This window comes from Rhinatrema bivittatum, chromosome 3 (genome assembly GCF_901001135.1).
Source record: "Rhinatrema bivittatum chromosome 3, aRhiBiv1.1, whole genome shotgun sequence".
NCBI lineage: Eukaryota > Metazoa > Chordata > Amphibia > Gymnophiona > Rhinatrematidae > Rhinatrema > Rhinatrema bivittatum.
The window spans coordinates 282,518,583-282,543,774 of NC_042617.1; the positions used below are offsets into that span (position 1 = coordinate 282,518,583).

At 48.7% G+C, this 25,192-nt stretch overlaps 1 protein-coding gene across 1 annotated transcript in view; it reads right to left on the reverse strand.

Moving 5' to 3' along the window:
- Positions 1-4,726: 4,726 nt before the first annotated feature.
- The window catches only part of TAC3 (tachykinin 3), a 32,381-nt gene continuing 11,915 nt past the window's right edge, over positions 4,727-25,192 (reverse strand). The window contains exons 4-7 of the mRNA XM_029596984.1: positions 8,228-8,260; positions 6,366-6,419; positions 5,542-5,617; positions 4,727-5,100 (exon numbers count right to left, since the gene is read on the reverse strand). Of these exons, the coding sequence (XP_029452844.1) occupies positions 5,082-5,100; positions 5,542-5,617; positions 6,366-6,419; positions 8,228-8,260 (182 nt within the window). The 3' untranslated portion in view covers positions 4,727-5,081. The remainder of the gene's footprint in view (positions 5,101-5,541; positions 5,618-6,365; positions 6,420-8,227; positions 8,261-25,192) is intronic.

Here is a 25,192-nt window from a genome sequence, read left to right on the forward strand (position 1 = left end):
GACCTACCCAAAGAATCATGCAACAAATATGCAGCCACCTTAAAAGAAAAAACAAACAAACTGAAAAAAACAACGACACAAACTACCCACAGAGGACAACCAATAATACAATAAGTACTACAGAAGAAACACATTATAAAAATACGCGATCATCCTTTGAAATAGCTTCGTCCACAAGCTCCCATTCCCCGGGATCTAGACAATGTTGACTGAGGAAGTCTGCATGACATTGTCGACTCCAGCAATGTGGGAGGCTGCTATGCTGAACAAGTTCCGTTACGCCCAAGAGATCAGTAACCGAGCTTCCAACTCTACTGGTTGACTCATCATTCCTCCCTGACGGTTGATAGAAGCCACCGTGGTCGCATTGTCGGAGAGAATTCGTACCGACTTGCCTCAGAGAATCGGAAGAAACACCTGCAGAGCCAACCTCACCGCTCTGGTCTCCAGGTGATTGATGGACCACCGAGCCTCCTGTGAGGACCACCTGCCCTGCACCAACGTCCGCTGACAAACCGCTCCCCAGTGGTAAAGGCTGCCATCTGTCGTGACCACCATCCAATCCGGAATTACCAAAAGCACTCCCCGCCTTAAGTTGTCCGGGTTGAGCCACCAGCCCAGCGTATCCCATCAGAGGCAAAGGAAGATGAAACTGTTCTGATACCGGGTTCCAGCTGGAGAGTAACACAGATTGTAAAGGCCTCGTATGAGCGAAAGACTAAGGAACCAATTCCAAAGTCGATGTCATGGAAGCCAGCACCTGTAAGTAATCCCAAACTATTGGAGAAGACTTTTCTAGTAAGGCCCGATCCTGACCTTGAAGTTTGATCACACGCTCTTCCTTTAGGGAGACCGTGCCCTGACGAGTGTCGAACAAAGCTCCCAAAAACTCCAGGGACTGTGAGGGAGTCAGTCGACTTTTGGACAGGTTGACTACCCAACCAAGGTTCCGTAGCAACTGCAGTACCCGATGGACTTCTTCCTGACAATGGAATTCCGACTTTGCTCGGATCAGCCAATCATCCAAGTACAGATGGACCAGAAATCCTTCCTTGTGGAGCTGCGCTGCCACCACTTCCATAATCTTGGTAAATGTTCTGGGTGCTATGGCCAGACCGAACGGAAGAGCCTGGAACTGATAGTGATGCCCCAGGATGGAGAAACGTAGAAAATGCTGATGATCTGCTCGGATGCCGATATGGAGATAGGCTTCGGTGAGATCCAGAGATGCCAGAAACTCCCCCCGTCTCACCGATGCAATGACGGATCTTAGTGTTTCCATCTGGAATCGAGGAATCCGCAGGAATCTGTTGATCTGCTTAAGATCTAGAATGGGTCGAAAAGTTCCTTCTTTTTTGGGCACCATGAAATAAATGGAGTACTGGCCCTTTCGAAGCTCCTCCGGCACCGGAATGATGGCTCCGAGGTCGAGCAGCCGCTGCAGTGTTTCTTGAACCGCTCTGCGCTTTGGTGCCTGGGCGCAGGGAAAGACCATGAACTACTGGCGGGGCATACGTGCAAAATCTAATGCGTAACCATGTCTTATCACAGAAAGGACCCACTGGTCCAATGTTATTTTGGCCCACTCCTCGTAAAAAAGCACCAGTCTGCCGCCCACTACTGGGACTGAGGAATGAGCCGGCTGCCCATCATTGTGAGGCCTTTCCACCCGGCGTGCTCTGGCCGGAGCCAGGCCTACCAAAACGCCACCCCTGAAAGGACGGGGTGTAGGACTGCTGCCTACTGGCATTGTGATGAAAGGAAGAAACCGATCCTAGGGAAGTCCGGGTCCTTCGACCTCCGCGAAAACGAGACCTGGGGGGAAAGCTCCTCTTGACTTCGGCCAATCCTCCGGTAGGCGATGAACCTTAGTCTTGCCTAAGGACTGGACTAGGTCCTCCAGTTCCCTGCTGAAAAGTAGCTTACCTTTGAATGGCAAGGAACCTAGTTGAGCCTTTGAAGACACATCCACAGCCCAGTTACGGAGCCACAACAGATGTCGTGCAGACACCACCGACACCATGGTCCTGGCAGATGTGTGAAGCAAATCATAAAAGGCATCCACACTGTAGGCAATGACATCCTCCAGACGACCCGCCTGTAGGGCTTCTTCCTGGGATAACGACTCACTGGCAAGGAACTGCTGGACCCAATGTAGACCTGCTCTCAACGAAAAATTACTACACATCGCTGCCCCAATCCCCAGGGCGGAGACTTCAAATATCTTTTTAAGCTGAACTTCCAACTTACGATCCTGTAGGTCCTTCAGGGCTGTTCCCTGCCCCCCCCCCCCCCCCCCCATTACCGGAATGGTGGTCTTCTTTGTGACTGCCACCACCGCTGCATCCACCTTAGGAAGCCTCAAAAGTTCCAAGGCCTCCTCAGATAAGGGATAGAGCTTATCCATGGCTTAGCCACCTTCAGTCCCAAGTCCAGAGTGTCCCACTCCTTAAAAAGTAGGTCCGTGGCTGAAAAATGGAAAGGGAAGGATGAAGGAGGCCCCCGGAGTCCCAACACCACAGGGTCCGTAGCCCCAAGACGAGACTCCTCCTGAGGAAGCTGAATACCTTGCTCCCCCAGGATAGTAGGTATAAGAGGTCCTAGCTCATCCCTGCGAAAAAGCCGGACCACCTTTGGATCATCACCGTCCAGCCCATGGACTCCCTGTAGTCCTCCTTGTTGTCTCTCGGAGACACTGCAGTACAGCACTTTGTGGGGCACTGAAGTTCAGCAAAGGCTAATCCTGCCAGAAACAGCCCTTAAGAGATGCAATCCTGTAATGTTCACATCCCAAAGGCAAGGCAGGTAGTACAAATGGTGCATCAAATGAAGGCCATTTACATTACTGCTGGAGCCCTCGGCGTGTCCCACCCACTCTGCCCTGCTCCAGTTTCACTGTCACAAGGCCTACATCAGTGGGTGCCACTGTTGGAGGGCCTGCGGAATCCAGCTCAAAAAAATTGACGGCCTGAGAATCTCTGCAAACCTGACACCCAACTGATCCCATGCCGGAGGTGCAATGTCCCCGGACTCCACTGCTCTGTGCTCTCCGGTGGACCTAGGGCCTGAAACTAGGCTGAAAGAAATTGTGTGTCCCTACACCGCCATTTTTTTTGACCCAGCAGTTTTCCTCCTGTTCCTTTGCATTTCCAGCTTTATTGACACCAGGCCTGGGATCTAGAGACACAAACCTTTCACAACTACCTGGGAATTCTTCTTCCTCTGCTTCATCTTCTACCTCCCCCGATATTACCTTAGTATGGTCATGGCAGTGACAGTCCTGAACCAGGGGCCATGCAGCAGGGCTTCCTTCAACAACCCCGCAATCATGAGCCCTGAATCTGGCCTACGGGTGTCACCTTTAAGCAATGACCACCACATCCTCCTCTTTCCCCCATCCCTCACCAGGGTACCTGTGAACGCTGCCTCTGCAGCATCCCCACCTCCAGCCAATGGGAGGAGCAGAAGACCCGAAGCAGGAGCCTTCAACATAGCAGTGCACATCCCTTTCCACCTAAGCCACCAGATTGATCCTTCTGATGTAGTTTTTATTTCTAAAGTGGTTTCTGGGCACGCAAGGATCTCTGGTTTTTTTTTTTCTATTTTAAAGAAAAATAGAAAATAAATAAATTTTTCCTCCATATCCTGGCACTGTAGGAAACAAAGCTTTAAACAGAAACTGTAATTTACAGCTCTTCTTTCTTATATGCAAGAGCTACCAAGGGGCTCTGTGATTGAAGTTGGCCACTTGCTAGGGAGGCATTTTTATTTTTCTGCAAGTCCATATTTAGTAGCAGGGTGACCCTATAGCTCCATGTCAATACGGGGAGGCAGAGTCAGTCCTGGTTTCCCACCCACTGCAGGCATGGATTTGTAGTGCCTGTTTCTTAGAACAAGCCCATGCCTGCAAGGAGAGTAAAACCAGGACTGACTCAGCTTCATCCTATAGGCATGGCGCTATATTGTAACCCTATTTAGTAGACATATGGCCATTCAAGTTGTGCTTTCTTAACCAAGTGCTGAAAAAAAGCCACATAAAAGAAGAGGTACAGCACGGGCAGCAGCAATGCAAGCCCTCACAACAGGCACAGCAGCAGTGCCAGCTTTGCTCATGCACCTGGTCAAGTGTCAGTCCTGTTTCAGGAGGATCACCACAATGAAAGAGAAAGTAATTCAGTCTCCCTGCTGTTGCCAACAGGGGCACCCATCAGTGTGAACTGTAATGGCAGCCTTGGTGATGTAGTCACTTGTCCTCTGGCATCTTGGCTGAGAACACCTACTTATTTCAGCAGATCAGTGAGTGATTTCCCAGATAATTACTCCCAACTTGAGATGGATTTGAATCTGTAGCCTGGAGGAGAATGACTGAATTATTTATTTGTGAAGGATGAACTTTCATTTCAGCAAGAGGAACTGGTATCACTCAAAACTTTTGTGATGATACGGGAAATGGCTGAAGTCAATCAGATGGGTTTTTTTTTTCTTTATAAAATGTTAGTTTTTCAGACAGAGTTTAAGACTAGGGCAAAATCCTCAAGAAAAGGACAAGGAATATTAGGGACATGACATAAGGAAAGCAGCCCTGTATGATGCAGTACAGCCACAACTTATAAGTCTGCTTGAGCAGAGAAATGGCTACAGTACCTGAATTGAGCTCAGATTTAGAAAAGACAAGTAATTCAATTAAAAAAAATCCAAAAGAAATGAAAGGGATCCCAGCTCATACATAAAAAATTCCTCTTTTTATTCAGTGTTATATCTATTGGTAACCTACAGCACAGATGGGAACATATGCAGACTTACCAGACCAAAAAGCATTAGAGGTGGATGTATGTGTATGTGAGGGTGGCAGGGAGGAGGAATCTTGTCTCATTCTGTCCTTCCTCCCCATACAGTAAGGAGTTTGCAAGATAAGAGGATCAGCTCAGAGTGTTGGGGGAGGGGGGGGGGGGTGGTGTTTGAGAGCAGACACTATAAAGGTAGAGCGTTATATTTTGTCGGTAGAGGAGGCTTGCTGGATGTATAAAACAAGAGACCTTGCTGCCTTATGGCCAGTGAGAGACCAGCCCTACAGGCCAGCTTTAAACTGAACGCTGATACCTGCAAGAGAGAGAGAGAATGGAGAAAGATAAACAAAGCTGAATGGAGTCTTGGAAAATCTTCCTTTTGTTTGCTAGGGATGAGTGATTCTTCCTCCTTTACAGCGAGATTGATTAATAGAGAACCTCCTCTAGCGATTTCAGCAGCTGGTAAGAACATGTAATCATGCGCTTCAGCATCCAGCCAAACCAGAAGATCTCCCAAATCATCTTCAGCAGAGCTCTGAAAGCCTTCAGATGATGTTTACTGCTAATAATTTGATTTCAAATGTCTATAGTACCTTTCAGTGTCTGCATTACAGAACAGACGGTTCCCTGCTCCTCGCAACACTCCCACAGCTCTGTTGGTTCAATCAAAGCAACTGCTCTCCATACAGTGCTCTCCAGTTGATGGGGGTCTAAGGTCGGGAGGAAATTATTAAGAGAAGGTTTTGGTAGTTACCTCACTCTGCATTTTGTTGAGTATTTGGGGTCTTCAAGGCTGGGGAAAGTCTCCTGGCTGATGTCTGTAGGGCTGTCTGATTAAAAAAAAAATAAAACAGAAAAAAAGCTCAACTCATCAGGACTATTGGAGATTTAAATGAGCACATTGCATTGCTTATCCTTGCTCCTCTCCCCCACCTCTCATCCCAAAACCATCGTGAACGACCTGGCTCCTTTCTTTCTGTTTTCCCACCCGGTTCTCACCAGGGACCCCATTTTCAGCCTCTCACCTTCTTCCTTCCACTCTGAACCTTATGTGCATAAAAAAAAGTGCAGACATCCTTCCTCTTTCCCAGTGGGCTCTCATCAGGGAGTCATCATACTCATCTCTGCTTCCTCCTTCCCATCAGGCGTTCATCAGTAAGGCATCTTCCATCCTGCAACCCAGTTCTAATTCTCTCTCTTGTACTTGTAATGCACCCTGCAGATAGGCACTCCTCCCCTCCCCTAAGGGGGATACATACATTCACCTCCTCAGATCTCAGTAGCATGGTGTTGCCCTCTTAAAAATACCTCATTGTAAGGCCAGAGAGGCAAAATAATCTCACTCCAGCCAAAAAGGAGGGACGTTCTACAAGTGGTCAACCTTTTTAAGGCCAGCAGCAGGCTTATTTCTTTAGCAATGTGGACAGGAATAACTGGATGGGTCAATTGGTCTTTACCTGCCATCATTTACTATGTCACTGAAGCCATTTACTGGTGTTGGCATCAGATAATTGACTGATCTTAGCCCCCCCCCCCCCCCAAGGAGAGCTAGAAAGTGGTAGAGCTCACTACACCTACCAGGGCCTGTGTTCCTCCTTCCCATTAGTCCCACAAAGAAGTCATGCATGTCTCCTGGAAAAAAAGAAAAATCAAGGATGCTTCAGCTCATTAAGATAGTCTGTAAGTCTAGCCACATTTTCCAGATACCAGAAGAATGGACCTCATATATAGATTTATATTTAATTATTTGATCTACTGTTATTCCAATAAAGATCAAAACGGTGTTCAATAAATGCATAATACTGAACTTCACAGCTGATCCTTGAGGGGAGTGATACATCACCCCCACCTGCTGTGCACACAGCTGCAACTTCCTGGCCAGGGGGAAACCCGGCAGGCATCTTGGAGCCTGCGGTCTACTGGCAAGGCCACCCCTGTGTATCAGCCACGGATTTCTAGCGACAGGCAGTAGGAACCAGTATCTCTTCCTCTTATGCCAGCGCCAGGAAGGGAAGTGTGTGAGGAGGGAAGAAATTATTTGTTCTGGTTACTTTCTGCCCGCTGCGCTGCTTGGGGCTGGTGGAATGCTGGCTCTGCAGCACATCACTCTCAGCCGATGACAGATGAGGAAGAACAAAAACAGTCATGTACTATTAATAACAGTGGTTCCCAAAGTCCCTCCCCCTGCACAGCTCAGAATCTTAGGCATAAACTCAGGGAAGTTCAGCGATTTGTTGGTGGCAGGAGTGGGATAGGAGCCTGGTCCTCTGGATAGCATGGTTGTACTCTAGGTATGTGCATTTGTTTTGAAACATGAAACACAATGAAACAGCAAATTTTGTTATGTTTCAAAACAAAAAACTCTTGATAAAATTGGGAAGGGGGAGGGGAGGAGTTGGTTCTTGTTTCAAAAACAGCAGACATCTACCCTGGCCTGAGATCACACCGCTGCAAAATACCAAGCACTTTTAACCGCCCCCCCCCCCCCCCCCCAGGCCTTTTTCTTATTTCCCCCCTTCTGGAGTCCTTAAAATGTCCAATTAGGGCAGGAGCAGTCCTCAATCCTTCCTGCCCCACTGGGTCCAGATATGAAATTGGCGCCAGTTGGTTCTGAGGCCTGTGCCATGCGGTTGTTCAGCCACATGCAACAAAATGGCACCAGCCTCAGGGGCAGCTGGTGCCATTCTGAAATCTGGACCCAGTGGGGGACCCGTAGAAAAGGGGTCTGAGGCATCCAGGGGGATGGAGAGGCTTCAATTTTTAAGTGTTGGTAGCGCTGGAGTTTTGGCTTCAGTTGGGAAAGTGGAGGGACCGCCCCCTTAGTTTTTGTTTTGTTTTTTCCTGTCCCTTTTGATGTTTATTTCATTTTAAATAAACAATATAAAAACAGAAAAACAAATAAACTCCCCCCTCCCTCCATAAAATGAAAATAATGAAAATGCAAATGCAATTTTGGTGCAGCCTCCTACTGTGCTCTTGTGAAGCCCAGTTCTGGAACATCGTCAGAGCATCCCAGACAAAAGGGGAGCTTGCAGTATGCTCAGGCCCATGCAGCCCCATCCAATTAAAACTCCCACTACACTGCAGGCTGACCTTAGGGGGGTGCGGGGCCAGGGAAGACTCAATTGCAGCGGAGCCCTTGAACGCTGACATGTATGGGTCCACCTCCAAGCTAACAGGAAGTTAGAGTGGTGGGGATGGGGGTCACCATGGCGATGCATGACCAAGGAAGGTCCTGAGAGGACACCGGTGCTGTTAAAATGGGGGGGGGAAGGAGGGTATGCCCCTATCTGCTGTGCATTTACACTTTTGTTGGAAAGATGATGATGAAAGAAAAGTTAAAAGGCTGCAATTTCAATAGCTTTACACTGGAATCAACTACTCATTAGAGGTCACCCTGATAGACTAAATTTAGTGTTCCCTTTTGAATTTACACTTACGTTTCTGAGGAGAGGAAGATAATTCCTTGGAGTCTAAAAAACAAACAAAAAAACCACAATACAGTTGCTGTTTAAATGTGATAATAGTTGGCTTGGAAAATCCTGTCGACTGGTCAGCTGGGCTCCAACTAGGTAGTGTAAGGCCGTGACTAAACATTGTAAAAAAAGTCTTTTTATTTCATTTTCTGAGAGCATGTGGTCTCATGGAATGCCTTTTCTTCCTCGCTGCAGCATGAGCCCTGCAGCGTGGCAGTTAATAGGCAGCGTGCAGGTCGCAGATAGCTGGGCTCCCTCTTCCTGCACCTCCTGGCACCTTCTCCTCAGACTCTTCCAGCTTCTGCCTCGTCCCCACACAGAGACAGGGAGAGGATGCACGGAGCATGAGTTACCTCCTTTTATAAGGCCCAAGAAATAATAATAATCGGCTGTGACTCATTCTAAATGTTGGGAGCAGCAACAGTGGAGGAGCTCTGGCAAACGCAGCAGCCGAGGTAAATTAACCGAGCCAGCTGCCCACATCCTACCAACATCCCCCTTCTCCTTCACTTGGAAATATAGTTTAGTTTAATAAAATGTATTAAATCGCCCTCGCCCAGGTGCCGGCAGTTTACAAATGATACATTCATAAAGAGTAAACATAAAAACATGAGTATCAATACAAAATCATCACCGTGCAGCAATTAAAAGATTAGATGAGGATCAAAGGCCTGTTTCATCAAGACAACCTTCAGACTTTTTACAAAGTTTTGGTACATTCAGCTTGTCTAATGGTTAACAGAAAGTTTTCCACAGAAGGAACAGGTCCAATGAGTTCATGTGTGTCTCTGCCCTGCACCCCACTCCCCCACATCTGTTTTAAAATTTGGAAGAGTAAGCATTGGATGAAAGTTGCTAGGTTCGCAGATGATAATCTTTTATTTGTAGATCATTCGCGAAGTAGCATACCCGTAATCACAAACATCTTTTCCCAATTTTGTCTTCTAGCTGGTTTGTAAATAAAATTTACCAAGTCTGATGTTTTAGCATTAGACTCCAAACTGGTTGAATCTTGGGGAGGGGGTCCCCTTTCCTCTCATTTGGGTGCCAGATAAAATGAAATACTTGGATTCCTAGGGACCTATCTTCCTTGTACGAGCTGAACATACAGGACACATTTTTAACTGTTCAGGAAAAGCTGAGTCTGGTGATCTCTTCCGTTATCACTTTTTGGTAGTGTGCACTCTTGAAGATGGTGATAATCCCGAAAATTCTCTATAAATGACAGATGTTCCTTGCTGGCTTACAGCACGGGATATTAACTTGCTGTACTCTTCTTTCCTAACGTTTATTTGGAATGGTTAAGGGGCAAGGATAAGTATGGCCAAACTTATAGATTCCAAGGAGGGGGGGGGGGGCATTGACTTTCCCCAACTTAAGGTTTTACAATGTAGCCGGTCAATTGCGGTTCATAGGAGAGTGGATTTCTGGTGTCTGCTTTTTATGAGCCTGGATTAATTGACAATAGCCCACCGCCTTGGTCCCCATTGTATTTAATTCATTCTAGGTATCAAGAACTTCACAGATTGGTCTCCTCATATCCCCTCCTAATACTACCTTCTGCACAGGCCTGGTGGAGGTTGAGGAAACAGAGGGGGGTTTTCTGGGTGCAAACGGTCTTTACTGATGCCGTTTCTGGGCAACAGTGGTTTTTCTCCAGCTATAGAATATGCCAGTACTTTTCAACAGTGGGCAAAGTTGGGAACCGTCCATATCCTACAATTACATGAAGAAGCTCGGCCAATAGCTCTCTCTTTTACTGCGCTATGTCAGTTGTTTCTGATCTCTCCCAGGCAGTTCTTTGCGTACCTTCAAGCCTGACACTGTATGAGTACTTTTAAATGGGGAGACACTGCCTTTACGAAAGAGAGCTCTTTTGCTCATGAGCTGCAGGAAATATCTGCCCAGCAGAACACTATCTCCACCTGGCATAAGTTCTGTAAACAACACTTACAAGACCAACACCTTATGTCTCTTGTTACTTACTCTGGGAGCAGATATTTCCAAAGTATCTTTTGTCTAAATACTTTCAGATGTTATACTCTAATGCTGTTGACTCTAGTTTGAGGGAAATGAAGTTTAAATTGCTCCTCCATGCCTTTCTAGATGATGTCAAGCGATACCGAATGACGTTGGCGCCAACCCCTATGTGCATAAAACGTAATGAGGTCACTGGATCTTTAATTCATCGGTTTCTGACTTGTAAGAAGCTTAATTTTTGGAATGCTGTGCTTGCCTCCATTCAACAATGTACTGGTTTGACGATTCCTAAATTGGGCAAAGTCCACTTGTGGTAAGGCAGAAGGGGAGCGATTTGCATACCTGGCTCTTCAGGTGGCATGTAAATGTATCTTGCAGAATTGGGCTGGGGAATAGGGGCCTGCTTCTGAGTCCTGGCTTCTTAGAATGGTCTTGGTGTTTGGGATGGAATGACTTGATTCTAAAAACGGGCACCAGTAGGCACGGGGATGCATGCTGTGCCTGCTGGGCATCCTTTTTTACACCATCTCAAGATCTTCAGGATAGTCTGCTTGCTATGGGTTATTCTAATCAATGGTGTGGATCCTCCCAATAGCAGCTCTAAGGGGGGGGGGGCTGAAATGTTCTATAAAAATTTTTTTTTTGCAGGTTTATGTACTCCCCATATGTACACTGGGGGTTTTTGGATCCCCTATTGGATAGTCGGGACTGAATCTAGGGGTTTAGAGGGGGGAGGGGGTATTGTGTGTGAGGTGTGATTGAGATAGGTCTGGGGGGGGGGAGGTTTAAAGTGAAAATACAAAACTGAAAGGGAATGTGATTTATGGCCTTTGTATATTAGTTTGTTACAGGTGTGATGTTTTCACATTTTGTATTTGCAATGTTATAGTTCATGTACTGTCTATGCTGTATTTTCAGAAAGTAACCTTATTCCTTTTTCCAATAAAAATTATTTTGCAAAAAAAATTTGGGGGAAGAGAAACAGGTGTGGGCTTTCACTGCTTCCAAGGCTCTTCTTTGGTCAATGGAGTTCTCTCCCTGTCCGCATGGAGGCTGGGCTGGCACATACCATTTTTGTATTTCGATTTGCCTTGGGCTTGAAAAGGTTGGAGACACATTGTGATGGACGGCCCTTCCCCACTGCCATACCTGGGAACTTCTGAGTTGTGGTCCCCTGCGCTTAGTTTTGATTAGCAGAGGTAGAGGAGGTGAACATCAATATTGTTTTCCCCAAACACCCTTGCCCCACATATTTTCTCTCTCTCTCTCCCCTTCCAGCAGACCTAGTTCCATTTCTCCCGTTTCCTGACTCCAGCACTCTCCTCAGTCCTCCCCTCTCTGAGCACAGTGCTTCCCCAGGCCCAACCCCTTGTGGAAGGGGTTGGGCCTGGGGAAGCACTGTGCTCCCCAGCATTCAACTTCCTCCACCATAAATCATTTAATCACAGCGGCCTGACTTCTGCAGTGGGGTGTCTCCTTTTTCCTCCCCTCCTCTGCCTTCAGCTGAGCCCCGAATCCTGGGATCACAGACAGCTGCAGGCTGCAGCTATATCCCCTCCTGGTTCTCCTCCCATGCTGCCTATTAACACAGGAGCCTAGGGAGGAAGCTGGAGTGGACCCATCAGAGCAGAAAATGATTGCTCTTCCCCAGCCTCTCCGCTCCGGTGCCCTGCATGCTGCTTGAAGAGAAGGGGCTTGAGCAGTAAGCAGACCACCCCCTCCTGTCAGAGCTTTCTGGCGTTTCCTAGGAGATCTGCCATTTTATGGAAATTCCAAGAGTTCCAAAAACTGCCTACTGCTCTTTCTTCAATCCTACCCCAACGCCCAAGAACATCCACTTGTGACCAGTACCTCCCTCCCTCCACACGCTTATCTTTCTCATACTCCACCACATGCCCATTGTTAAGAACATAAGACTTGCCATAGTGAATCAGATCAAAAGTCCATCCAGCCCAGTATCCTGTTTCCAACAGTGGCCAAGCCAGATCACAAGTACCTGGCAGGCTCCCAAGGAGTAAGCAGATTCCAAGCTGCTTATCCTAAGTCCACCTTAATAATTGTTTATCGACTTTTCCTCTAGAAACTTGTCCAAACTTTTTTAAAATGCAGCTGCACTAACATCTTTCACCACATACTCTGGCAATGAATTCCAGACTTAATTATGCATTGAGCACAAACATATTTTCTCTTATTAGTTTTAAATGTATCACCCAGTAACTTCATTGTGTGTCCCCTAGTCTTTGTACTCTTTGAAAGAGTAAACAACTGATTAACATTTACTTGTCCACTCCAGAGCCATGGCATACCTATGGCCAATATCGCCACGGCCATAGGCACCGCTACCAAAAGGCGCCATAACACCGCTGTCATGTGGGGCCTCAGTAAGTGGAAAAGCAGAGTGGCTAATGATTCTGGCGGACCTCTGCTGCTTTTCCACTCCTAGGCGTCGGAACAGGGGGCCCGCCAACAACGGGAGAAGCCTCATTGGTGGCAGTGGGATGGCGCATGATTTCATGAACTGTACCACAATCCCCTCTCTCACCCTCCCTGCTCCTGAAGAATCGAAGGATCAGGCCTTGCAGCGCGGGCAGCTTCTTCCTCTTCCGCTGTAGCACCTGACGATGTCATTCAGGCACCAGCAGCTGGGAGGGAGGAAGCAGCCCGCATCCGTATTTTCGATTCTTCAGAAGCAGGGAGGGCCTGTTGAGCAAGACTGCTGGGGAGTCTGGGTAAGGAGAGGGGTTGTGGAGTAAGACTTCTGGGGAGTGGGATTTCTGGGATGGGAGAGGGGTCTGGAGGGTCAGAGAGGGGAGGGGAGGGGAGCAAAACTGCTAGGGTGTTAGGAGTCTGAAAGGGGAGAGGGGAGCAAGACTGTGTGGCAGAGAGAGATAGCTTGTATGAGAGTGAGAGAGCATGCATATGTGTGAGACTGACTCCACTTTCTCTCTGCCCGCTAATCTATGACAATTTTAGGGCTTCTAGAAATCAAAAAGTTCTAGATATGGATAACGGAGGGATTTTTTAAAAATCCTTATTAGTTTTAATAGGTGTTATTTGAAATATTTTAGTAATATTTGGAAAAATTGTTTGTGCGTTTTTAATTTTTTAATGTTATTCTATTCATTAGTTTCAAATTATTCTTTTTATTGATATGGTTTTACTAATTTTATTGTTTTATGAGGAATGGTAATGCTTCTGTTTTTCCATTGTTACAGTTCATGTATATTTTAGCTTGTAGTTTCCTGTTCAGTTTTTGTCTTTATATTTCTATTTATATTTTATGGTCTCTTTAGTCTGTATTTGAGAGTCAATCTGTGTTTTGCATGTGTGACTGAAGTGAGGTATTCCAATCTATAGCAGCTTGGTTTGTTCTGTTTTCCTAATAGGGGGTGCATTGGTGTTTTAGGCCTGGTGTAATATTTGCTGTGTTAACTTTCATAAATAGAGTTATTGCTGTTTGAGTGCTGGCATTTAGTGTTTTGATTATAGAAAGTTTATTGCATTGTAATTCTGTTTTTTGTGGTTCTCTGAGGATCATGCCTATGCCCAAGACACATAACAGTAGGCTTAATACCATATGAGTTCCAAGTGTCTCTTGCTTTTTTGCAGGGTTTTCTGATTGGCACATCAGCAGTGCATGTAAATATAATATACATATTGTAAGTGATATTTTTACCTCAGAAGACTGCTTTGAATGTTCCTTTTCATGTAAAATGTTATTATAAATACATACATTTTAATTGTGTGTGATGAGGTGGAGGGCACCTAATAGTCTTGCACTGGCCACGGGCATTGCTGTACAAACATTTAACAAAGTCTCCCCGCTCATGGTGTCATGGGTTGTGTAATGGATGAGGGCACAGTTTTTCACTTGGCCATAGCCATGAAAATTTGTTCTTACCTGCCAATTTTCATTCCTGTAATACCACAGATCAGTCCAGAAAAGTGGGTTGTGTATCCCTACCAGCAGGTGGAGTCAGAGAACAATTAGAACTTTGGGCACTGCTACTTAACGAGAGTGCCACCTGCAGTTACTCAGTATTGACCTGTACCCAAGCCCATGCTAACAGAACTAAATAACGAAGGGTAGCGCCCAACCAAATTTCCGAACTACCACTTCGTCGCTGGCAAAACCCAGACTGAACAACTGCTAAAAACTGCTCCATGAATCATGTCTGCAAAAAAGGAGCTTCAACAATAAAAAAAACTTAAGCAGATTCTAACCAAAACAGTCTTTCGGTATCTGAAGAAAGGGGTGGGCCTCTGGGCTGAGCTGTGGTATTACAGGAACAAAAATTAGCAGGTAAGAATCAATTTTCATTTCCTGAACATAACCAGATCAGTCCAGAAAAGTGGGATGTACCCAAGCCACCCTACACTGGGTGGGAACCCGAAAGACCCGCACGAAGCACACTCTCCCCGAAGGACGGTTCATCAGAAGCCTTAACGTCCAATCGCTGTTTCGTAAAAGTGTGAAAAGACGACCCCACCGCCGCCCTACAGATCTGAGGCGACAGTAACTGACACTCTGCCCAGGAGGTAGCCTGACCCCTAGTGGAATGAGCTCTGAGACCCAAAGGCACCTGACGCCCTCGGGCTATGTATGCCGCGCAAATGGCTTCCTTAATCCACTAAGATATGGTCGCCTTTGATGCTTTGTCCCCCTTCTTTGGGCCACCAAAGAGAACGAACAAATGATCAGAACATCTGACGTCATTAGTAACCTCCAGATAACGCAATAAGGCAAGCCGCACATCCAAAAGATGAAGGTCTCTGTTCTGAGAAGACTCCCGGGACCAATTAGGGAACCCCGGAAGCTCCACAGTTTGATTGACTTGAAAGGCTGTCTTGTAGACCTGCTCCCCAGAGAGGAGGAGTTAGCACTCTGTTAGACTTGGCTCCTCGAGAAGGGGAGAAGTTAGCAATCTGTTATAGACCTGCTCCCCAAAGAGGAGGAGTTAGCAATCTCTTGTAGATCTACTCCCCCAGAGGGGAGGAGTTAGCAATCTGTTATGAATCTGCTCTTCCGGAGGGAAGGAGTAGCAACTGTATGCTTTGTTCCTGTAGAAAAATGAACCAGCAACCTGTATGATTCCCACAGGGAGATAGCTATCTGATATAGATCAGCTTCCGTAGAGAGAGAGGAGTAATGGTCTGATTTGGGTTGGCTCCCACAGAGTGGTAGATAATAATACTGCTCTATCAGTGTAGGAAGTAACACTTAGTAGAAATAGTGAATCCCTGGGCAGATGGTAGATGACAGTGCCCTCAAGTGGAGATCCTGAGAGGGACCACCGGGTAGGCTGAAGTATTGAGACAAACACAGATAGTTCTTTATTAGACTGGAAGTAAAACCACCAGAGGTGGCAGTAGTGAGTTGATATGCCCGGCCGGGCTGAAGTCCCTCTTCTACGGGAACTACGTTCTCTGAGTTGCTGAGCTGTAAGGAGAGACTATAGATAGTGAGTAGAGAGGGTATGCTGGTCATAACCAGTGGGAGATGATACACTCACAATTGTAGATCTCTGTAGTGTCTTCTTTATGCAACAGAGTCTTCAGTATACAGGAACAGGAGCTGCAGGCGAGTACTGGTTTCTATAGGCAGTCTGAAATAGAACTCACAATAACTGTGTATGGGATGGCTTCTGGAATAGAAGAGAGGCTAGGAGAGATTTAGGAACGTAGGCCCTCGTGGAGTGAGAACCAGTTCCTGTCTGTAATAGGACTCACTGTGTTCACATCTGCGATCGCCTCCAGGCAGTAGGAGTTTTCGGGAACGGAGGCCCTCAAGGAGCGAGTACCGGATCCCATCCAACAATCTGAAAACAAGAATAGAGAGCGGAGCCGCTGAGGAACGGGTACTCCTGGTAAGTTTGAAAAGGCTGAGCAGTGGAGAAGAATTCCCTTTGCTGACTCGGAACGTGGTTGCAAGTAGCGTGGACTGCCGAAGCAAGTCCTATTGGAGTTCCTTGCTAACTCGCTTGTAGTTAGCAAACAAAGACCTTTTAAATTGAAAACGGATGACGTCATTACGGGGGAACGCCCCCGAGGTTCGCGCCCTTGCTGGTACAAAGTCTGGAGCGCGGGTGGAGCGAGGGTGAGAATAGGCACGAACGCAACAGGCTGAAACCACCTTAGGGACAAAGACGGAACTGTATGTAACTATACCCAATTGTCGTAAATCCGAAGAAAAGGATCCCGACAAGACAGTGCCTACAACTCTGAGATCCGATGGGCCGAGCAAATGGTCACCAAAAACACTGTTTTCAAAGTCAGATCTTTCAGGGAAATTCCATGAAGAGGCTTGGAAGGATCACCACATAGAACTCGCAGGACTAAATTCAAACTCCAATCCGGATACACCAAACGGATGGGAGGGCGCAAACGTTTGACCCCCTTAAGAAATCTAGCAACATCCAGATGCACTGCCAGCGAACAGCCGTCAAAGTTTCCCCGCAAGGCACCTAGAGCTGCAACTTGTTCACGAAGGGAATTGAACACCAAGCCCTTAGCGAGGCCCTGTTGCAGAAAGTCAAGCACCCTAGGAACATGCACCGCTAAAGGGTCGCAGGATCGCTGATGACACCACGTCTCAAAAAGTTTCCAAGCTCTCACATAGGCCATAGAGGTGGCTGGACATCTCGCCTGTAGGAGGGTGGAAATGACTTGTTCTGAATAACCCCTCAAGCATAAACGTCGCCTCTCAAAAGCCAAGCCGTGAGAGAGAAGCGATCCTCCCGATCCAAAAATATGGGCCCCTGATGGAGCAGATGCGTTAGATGAGCCAGCTGAAGTGGACCCTCTAGAGCCAAGCGTACCAGATCCGTGAACCATGGACGACGTGGCCACTCCGGTGCCACCAGTATCACCCTTCCCGGGTGCCACTCTATGCGACAGAGAAGCCAACCTATGAGGGGCCAGGGCAGGAAGGCATACAGCAGAATCCCCATGGGCTAAAGGACACACGAGACTGCCTATGCCCACCGAGCCTTTTCTCGGTGATGGCTGAAAAAACGAACTATTTTTGCGTTCGCCTGCATTGCCATCAGATCCAGCTGAGGAGTTCCCCCATCTGGCGCAAATGAGATTCCACGCCTCGAGAGATAGTTCCCATTCCCCTGGGTCTAGTTGCTGACGGCTGAGATAATTGGCTTGCACATTCTCTACTCCCACGACATGGTATGCGGCAATGCCCTCACGATGGCGCTCCGCCCAGGTGAACAGAATATGTGCCTCCAGTGCTATGGTGGGACTTGAGTCCCGCCTTGCCGGTTGATGTACGCCACCATTGTCGCATTTTCCGAGAAGACTCATACCATTCTGCCCTGGATCCAGGGAAGAAACGCCTGCAGGGCCAGACATACAGCCCTGGTCTCGAGCCGGTTTATGGACCAGGATCTTTCCATCACCGCCCAGAGCCCTTGGGTGGACCCGTCTGCACACACCACCCCCCCAAACCTGAGAGGCTGGCATCGATGGAGATTATCAGCCAATTCGGAGTGTCTAAAACCACTCCCCGTTCCAGTTTGTCCAGTGACAGCCACCATGACAGACTGGCTCTGGATTCCAGAAGTAGAGGTATTGGTAGATGGAATTGCTCCGACACCATTCTCCAGCTAGACAAAAACGCACGCTGTAAAGGTCTTAAGTGAGTGAACGCCCAAGGAACCAAGTCCAAGGTTGAAGCCATGGAGCCCAGGATCTGAAGATGATGCCACACTGTGGGATTGTTCCTTCGAAGAAGGGAATGTATTTGTTCCTGTAACTTCCCTATTCAGTCTGCCGCTAGAAACACTTTGCCCAGCAAGGTATCGAATTGTGCTCCGAGATAAATCAACTTCTGAGTGGGTTCCAAGTGACTCTTCTGCACATTGATTATCCAACCTAGGGATCGCAATGTGAACATCACCATGTACACTGATCTCTCGCAGTCCTCCCGAGACTTCACGCGAATCAACCAGTCGTCCAGATATGGGTGGACCAAGATTCCCTCCTGATGAAGGAAGGCCGCCACCACCACCATCACCTTGGTGAACGTGCGAGGAGCTGTTGCGAGACCAAATGGGAGAGCTCAAAATTGGAAGTGTTGTCCCAATACCTTGAACCGCAGAAATCTCTGGTGATTCAGCTGGATCTGAATATGTAAATTGCCTCCGTGAGGTCCAGAGAAGCGAGAAACTCCCCTTTTCAAACCGCGGCCATCACTGTCTTCAGGGTTTCCATACGAAAGCGAGGAACCCGAAGGCAACGGTTCACCTTCTGCAGATTGAGGATGGGCCGAAACGTGCCCTCCTTCTTGGGGACCACAAAGTACACGGAGTACCGACCTCGTTCCTGTTGAGCCTCCAGAACTGGGACAATAGCTTTGAACTCAAGAAGTAGTTATAGAGTCACCCGGACCGCCTCTCGCTTGACACTTGAGGCCACTCGGACTCCACAAAAACCTCCTGGACCGGGCGCGAGAACGCAAGTGCATACCCGTCTTTGATCACTTCTAAGACCCAGCGGTCTGATGTAATTCTTGCCCATTCCGTGTAAAAGTTGGATAATCTGCCGACAGCTTTGACGATGGAATGGGTGCTCATGGCTTCATTGGGGGTTTTTATTACTTCCTGCACCAAGATGTCCCAAATCTCTTCCGGACCGGTGACTCCCTCAAAAGGGCTGCTGGCGCCCCAAAGCAGGAGGTGCAGAGTATCTACCCGCTCTGAAGCGGCGAGAGTTCCGAAACCTAGCTCGAGGAGGGAAGACTTTCTTAGAAGATCTTTTATCTTCCAGCAACTGATTGCCTTGGATTCGGCAAGCAGCTTTACTAGCTGATCCAGATCCTCCCCAAACAGGAGCTTGCCCTTAAAGGGTAGATTTCAAAGCTGGGACTTGGAAGACAAATCCGCCACCCAATTTCGCAGCCAGAGGAGATGCCGCGCTGACACAAAGGACACCATACCTCTCGCAGAGGTCCTCACCAGATCATACAAAGCATCTGCAACATAAGCGATGCCTGCTTCTAGGCGGGCGGACTGCAGAGCCCCACTGTCGCCCGTACCGGCCCCGGCAGCCGATTCCTGGACCCAACACAGACAGGCCCTCTGCATGAGGCTAGCGCAAACCACCGCTCGAAGGCTTAGCGCAGCAACCTCAAATGCTCGCTTCAACTGGATCTCCAGCTTGCGGTCCTGCATATCCTTAAGGGCAGCCACCCCAGCAACCGGGATAGTGGTCTTTTTTGTGACTGCGGTATCCACCTTTAGAATCTTCAGTAAATCCAAAACAGACGATAACGGATACAGTTTCGCTATAGCTCTGCCCACCTTCAAGCCGGAATCTCTCACTCCCAGGTCACTAGTTTGTGAACCTTCTTAGGCAGAGGAAAAGATGATGTGGGACCCCTAATGCCGTCGAGGACTGTATTGATGCCCTCATTGTCAGACTCTTCTTGAGAAACCTTAAGTCCCAGAACTTCAAGGACCTGGGAAATAAGGGGTCTTAACTCATCCCGCTTGAACAAACGCACCACGCTGGGGTCATCCCTTTCCACAGGAGGGTCATTGGGCTCATCCGGATAGTCAGAATCCACATCAGCCGGATCCAGCCACGGATCCGGGTCTGCCGCCCCTACTACCCCAGAAGCCAGTGTCACCCTGGGATCGGATCTCGCGTACCCTGGGGAGAATCCCCTGTGGAGTGAGCCTGATCAGAGAAGCACTGACGAAGGTCCGTACCCCGACCTCTTTTCTCAGGCGGGTTCGAACCTGCCCCCAGGAGACCAGGCCGCTCTACTGCCGAGCGTTTCCTTGCCAGGAAAGTCTTGAGAATAAGGAGGACAAATTCTGGGGAAAACCCCTCTGGGTCCCCCTCTCCCACTGAAGAGTCGGCTGGGGTGATATCAGTTCCCCCGGTGAGGTCTTCCCTCACCGGGGCTAGAACAGGCGGAGAATCCTCTTCCCGCGAAGCCGAAGGCGAGACAGATGTTCCCTCCCTGAGGGAGGAGGCAAGAAGCCCTGAAGAGCCCTCTAACCCCAGGGAACACACTGCGCATAAGGAGGCCACATCTAATGCTTGGGATGTGCAGAGGGACGCCATATGTTGCATTCGGGATTCGTATTCGTCGGGGGGGGGGCAGATACGTTGCATTCAGCAAGGGCCCCCCCCCCCCGATACATTTATACGTTGATTCTTATTTGTTTCCCGGCTAAAATTAAATTAACTACAACCCCCCCACCCTCCTGACCCCCCCCCCCCCCAAAAAAAACTCACCCTTGCCCTCAGAAAACGACCCGGAGCCCCAGGAGCTGAGGGGAACACTGCTGACAGCTTCTCCGGCCGGCCTTAAAAGACATGGTCCCTCCTGCACCTCTCCTTAGCTCAGCACTGAAGACTGTCAGTCAGCCGCAGTGAAAACAGCTTTTTTTTTTTTTTCATTAAACTACCAAGACACAGAGAAAAGCTGTTGCAGGAGACAAGGGAGCAGCTGTAGCAGAGGCGGTAAGTAGCCAGGAGCCTCTGGTCGTCAGACACTGAACTGTGGCGGGCAAAACCCTGACAGGAATATCCAATTCCCCGGACGCCCGGCTTCTACTGAGGGATGGCCCATGAAGGCGCCTAACACCTTAGGAAGCGACCGTAAACCAAAAAATTAAATTCAAACTAACTAAATAAAAAATATAACTAAAGACTGCAGGTGTGCATCTGTACCACCCGCTGGAGTCAGAGAAATACTGAGTGACTGCAGGTGGCACTCTCGTTATGTAGCAGTGCCCAAAGTTCTAATTGTTCTCTGACTCCACCTGCTGGTAGGGATACACAATCCACTTTTCTGGACTGATCTGGGTATGTTCAGGAAACCACATTGCCTGGTTACGGCTCTGCACTCCACTCATTTTATAGTCCTCTATAATATTTCCCCTCAGCCGTCTCTTCTCCAAGCTGAAGAGTCCTAACCTCTTTAGCCTTTCCTAAAAGGGGAATCATTCCATCCTCTAACATTTTGGTCACCCTTCTCTGTACCTTTTCTAATTCTGCTATATCTTTTTCTTCACAATATTAAGATGAGGTCGCACCATGGAGCGATACAGAAGCATTATGATATTCTCTGTTTTATAGGGATGTGTAGAGGGACGCCATACGTTACATTCGTGATTTGGATTCGTCGGGGAGCAGATACGTTGCATTCGGCTGTATGGCGCCCCGATGCGTTAATACAGCGATTTCTATTCGTGTCCCAGCTAAAATTAAAATTAACTACAACCCCCCACCCTCCTGTCCCCCCCAAGACTTACCAAAACTCCCTGGTTGTCCAGCGGGGAGTCCAGGAACCATCCCCTGCACTCTCACACCCTCAGTGCCGGTTTCATCATGGCGCCGATAGCCTTTGTCACAGGGGCTATCGGTGCCATTGGTCAGCCCCTGTGACATAATATGGGCAAAGGCTATCGGCGCCATTTTGAGTACTGGCATCGGACAGCCGGAGTGCAGGAGGTCGCTCCGGGACCCCCGTTGGACCCCCAGGGACTTTTGGCCAGCTTGTGGGGGGCCTCCTGACCCCCACAAGACTTGCCAAAAGTCCAGCGGGGGCCCGGGAGCAACCTCCCGCATGCCGGCCGGCCGATGCCAGTACTCAAAATGGCACCGATCGCCTTTGCCCTCACTATGTCACAGGTACCGATGGTCGGCCCCTGTGACATAGTGAAGGCAAAGGCGATCTGCTGCCAGTATTCAAAATGGCGCCGATCGCCTTTGCCCTCACTATGTCACAGGGGCCGACCGTCGGTACCTGTGACATAGTGAGGGCAAAGGCGATCGGCGCCATTTTGAGTACTGGCATCGGACAGCCGGCGTGCAGGAGGTCACTCCTGGACTCCCGCTGGACTTTTGGCAAGTCTTGTGGGGGTCAGGAAGCCCCCCAAGCTGGCCAAAAGTCCCTGGGGGTCCAACGGGGGTCCCGGAGCGACCTCCTGAACTCCGGCCGTCCGATGCCAGTACTCAAAATGGCGCCGATAACCTTTGCCCATATTATTTCACAGGGGCTACCGGTGCCATTGGTCAGCCCCTGTCACATGGTAGGAGCACAAGATGGCGCCGATGGCCATGTGACAGGGGCTGACCAATGGCACCGGTAGCCCCTGTGACAAAGGCTATTGGCGCCATGATGAAACCGGCACAGAGGGTGTGAGTGCAGGGGATGGCTCCCGGACCCCCTGCTGGACCACCAGGGAGTTTTGGTAAGTCTTGGGGGGTTCAGGAGGGTGGAGGGTTTGTTTAAATTTTTATTTAGGTGGCCGTATAATTCAGCGAAGATTCGTGTATTCGTGGGGAGTTGCGATACGTTTCACTTCCCCACGAATACTACGAATAGTGCAATATACGTTGCGGATCGCCAATACGGCGAAAATGAATGCACACCCCTACTGTTTTATTCGTCATGCCTTTCCTAATAATCTCTAGCATTCTGTTTACTTTCTTGGCTGCTGTTGCACACTGGGCAGATTTTTTTCCTGCATGGTGACTCCTAATGCAGAACCTTACATTGTGTAGCTATAATTTGGGTTACTCTTCCTTAAGTTCATCAGTTTGTACTTGTCCACATGAAATTTACAATTTAGCCCTAGTCTACATTTTCTATCTTTTAACCAGTTGGCAGTCCACAATTGGACACTGCCACCTATGCCTTGACTTTCTAATATCCTAAGAAGTCTCTCGTGAGGGACTTTGTGAAACACTTTCTAGAAATCCAGATACACAATATCATCTGGCTCACCTTTATCCATATATTTATTTAGCTTCTCTGACTTTGCCCAGGCTCAGCTTCCCCACAGGAGCTGCTAGAGGGGTACCCCCGCCCCGCCCCGCCATGCTTCCAGTGTCTCTGTGCAGAGCCAAGGGAGGTAGATGGAAACTGTTGCAGCAGTGATCTGCTCGGCAACTGCAGGCAGGGCAGGAGAAGGAATGACAGAATAATCTGTGATAACAGCCTCTAATTCTCTCCCTCCCCCCACTCATTGCCATGCACTTTGGGACAGGACCCTCTATCCTCACCAGTATGTGTGATCTGGAGTCCAGCAGTGAGCAGTCCATCCCCCGAACAGCTCAAATCCAACAACCATTCTGCACGTCAATCTCTCTCCCTCCCCCCGCATACATTTTATGCTGAATTTAAAACCAGGGCAGCAGTGGCGTAGCCAGAATTGATTTTTTGGGTGGGCACAAGGTTAACATGGGTGGGCTGTAGGCATGCAGGTCTACTAGTTGTTTTTTTACTGATAAATAATGCCAAATTATGCAGCATAGCATTCACATCTACGCCTAAGTATGAGGTTTACTTAATGATACAAACATAATTCACGGTGATTTGTGGTACTTTAGCCTTCTTATTATTACGATTTTATACACGGCTCCTACCTGTCCATAAATTTTGAGAGAGCGGTTGTGTTGCTTACATTTAAATTGCTAACATCTCAAAATATAGATATATATTTTTACCTTTGTTGTCTGATCTTTGTATTTTTCTAATCAGTTGGTCCTGGTCTCTTTTTCCCATTTTTTCCCTTATAGCTCATTTCCTAATTCCTTTTCAGTGTCTTTCTTCTATTACTGTCTTCTTCCCTTCCACACACACACACACACACACACACATACACGCTTTCTCTCACAGACTCCCTCTCACACACTCAAGCTGTCACTCTCATATGCTCTCCCCCCCCCCCCCACAAGCTCACATTCAAGTTCTCACTTTCCCACCCCTCCCCAGGCTTATATTCTTATGCACACACAGACGCACATCCAGGCACCCATTCTCACCCACACACATAAACCCAGACTCCCATTCTCACCCACAAACCCATGCTCCCAGTCTCACCCACACATATTCAAGCTCCCATTCTCATCCATACATATACACATTTAAGGTACTATTCTCACCCACACATACACACATTCAAGCACCCATTCTTATCCACATATTCAAGCTTCCATTCTCACCCACCCACACAAACCCAGGCTCTCATTCTCACCCATATATACACACATTCAAGCTCCCATTCTCACCCACCCACAAACCCAGGCTCCCATTCTCAACCACACATACACACATTCGAGCTCCCATTCACCCACATATTCAAGCTTCCATTCTCACCCACATACACACCCAGGCTCCAGTTTTCACCCACACACACTCCCATTCTCATCCACACATACACATTCAAGCACGTGCACAGCTTCCGCTTTCTCCCCCAGAGCAGGAAGATCAGCTGCCTCTCCTGCTGCCACCGGACTCCTGCTATCTTCGGGCGTCGGGCCGTACTGCCCGCCGAACTTCCTGTCGGGGGGGGGGGAGCGGAAGCGCAGCGCACAACGTCCGCTTCCTCCCCCCCCCCAAGCAGGAAGATCGGCGGACCATACGGCCCGACGCCCGAAGAAGATAGCAGGAGGCCGGTGGCAGCAGGAGAGGCTGCTGATCTTCCTGCTCTGGGGGAGAAAGCGGAAGCTGTGCGCAGCGCTTCCGCTCCCCCAAACAGGAAGTTCGGCGGGCCGTTTGGTCCGAAAATAGCAGGAGAATGGGTGGCAACAGGAGAGGCAGCTGATCTTCCTGCATTGGGGGGAGGAAGCGGAAGCTGCGCGCGGCGCTTCCGCTTCCCCCCCCCGAACAGGAACGCCGGTTGGCCATACGGCCGCAGCAGCGCTTCCCCACGTGTGCCGTGATGGCGCGCGAGGCGTGGGTTCTCTTGTTCGCTGTCGCGGGGATGGGATCCCGCGACAGCCTTGCAGTTCCGGTGCTAGTTGGGTGGGCCTGGGTCTAAGTTGGGTGGGCACCTGCCACTACGCCACTGCAGGGCAGGCTTAGCTCCCCCCTCCTACCAGCCATGTTAATAGTGATAGTGCCATAAGATCCACGGGCTCTTAGTACTGCTGTCCTGGGCTGTGTGCAGCCATAGGACGAGTGGGCTACAAGTG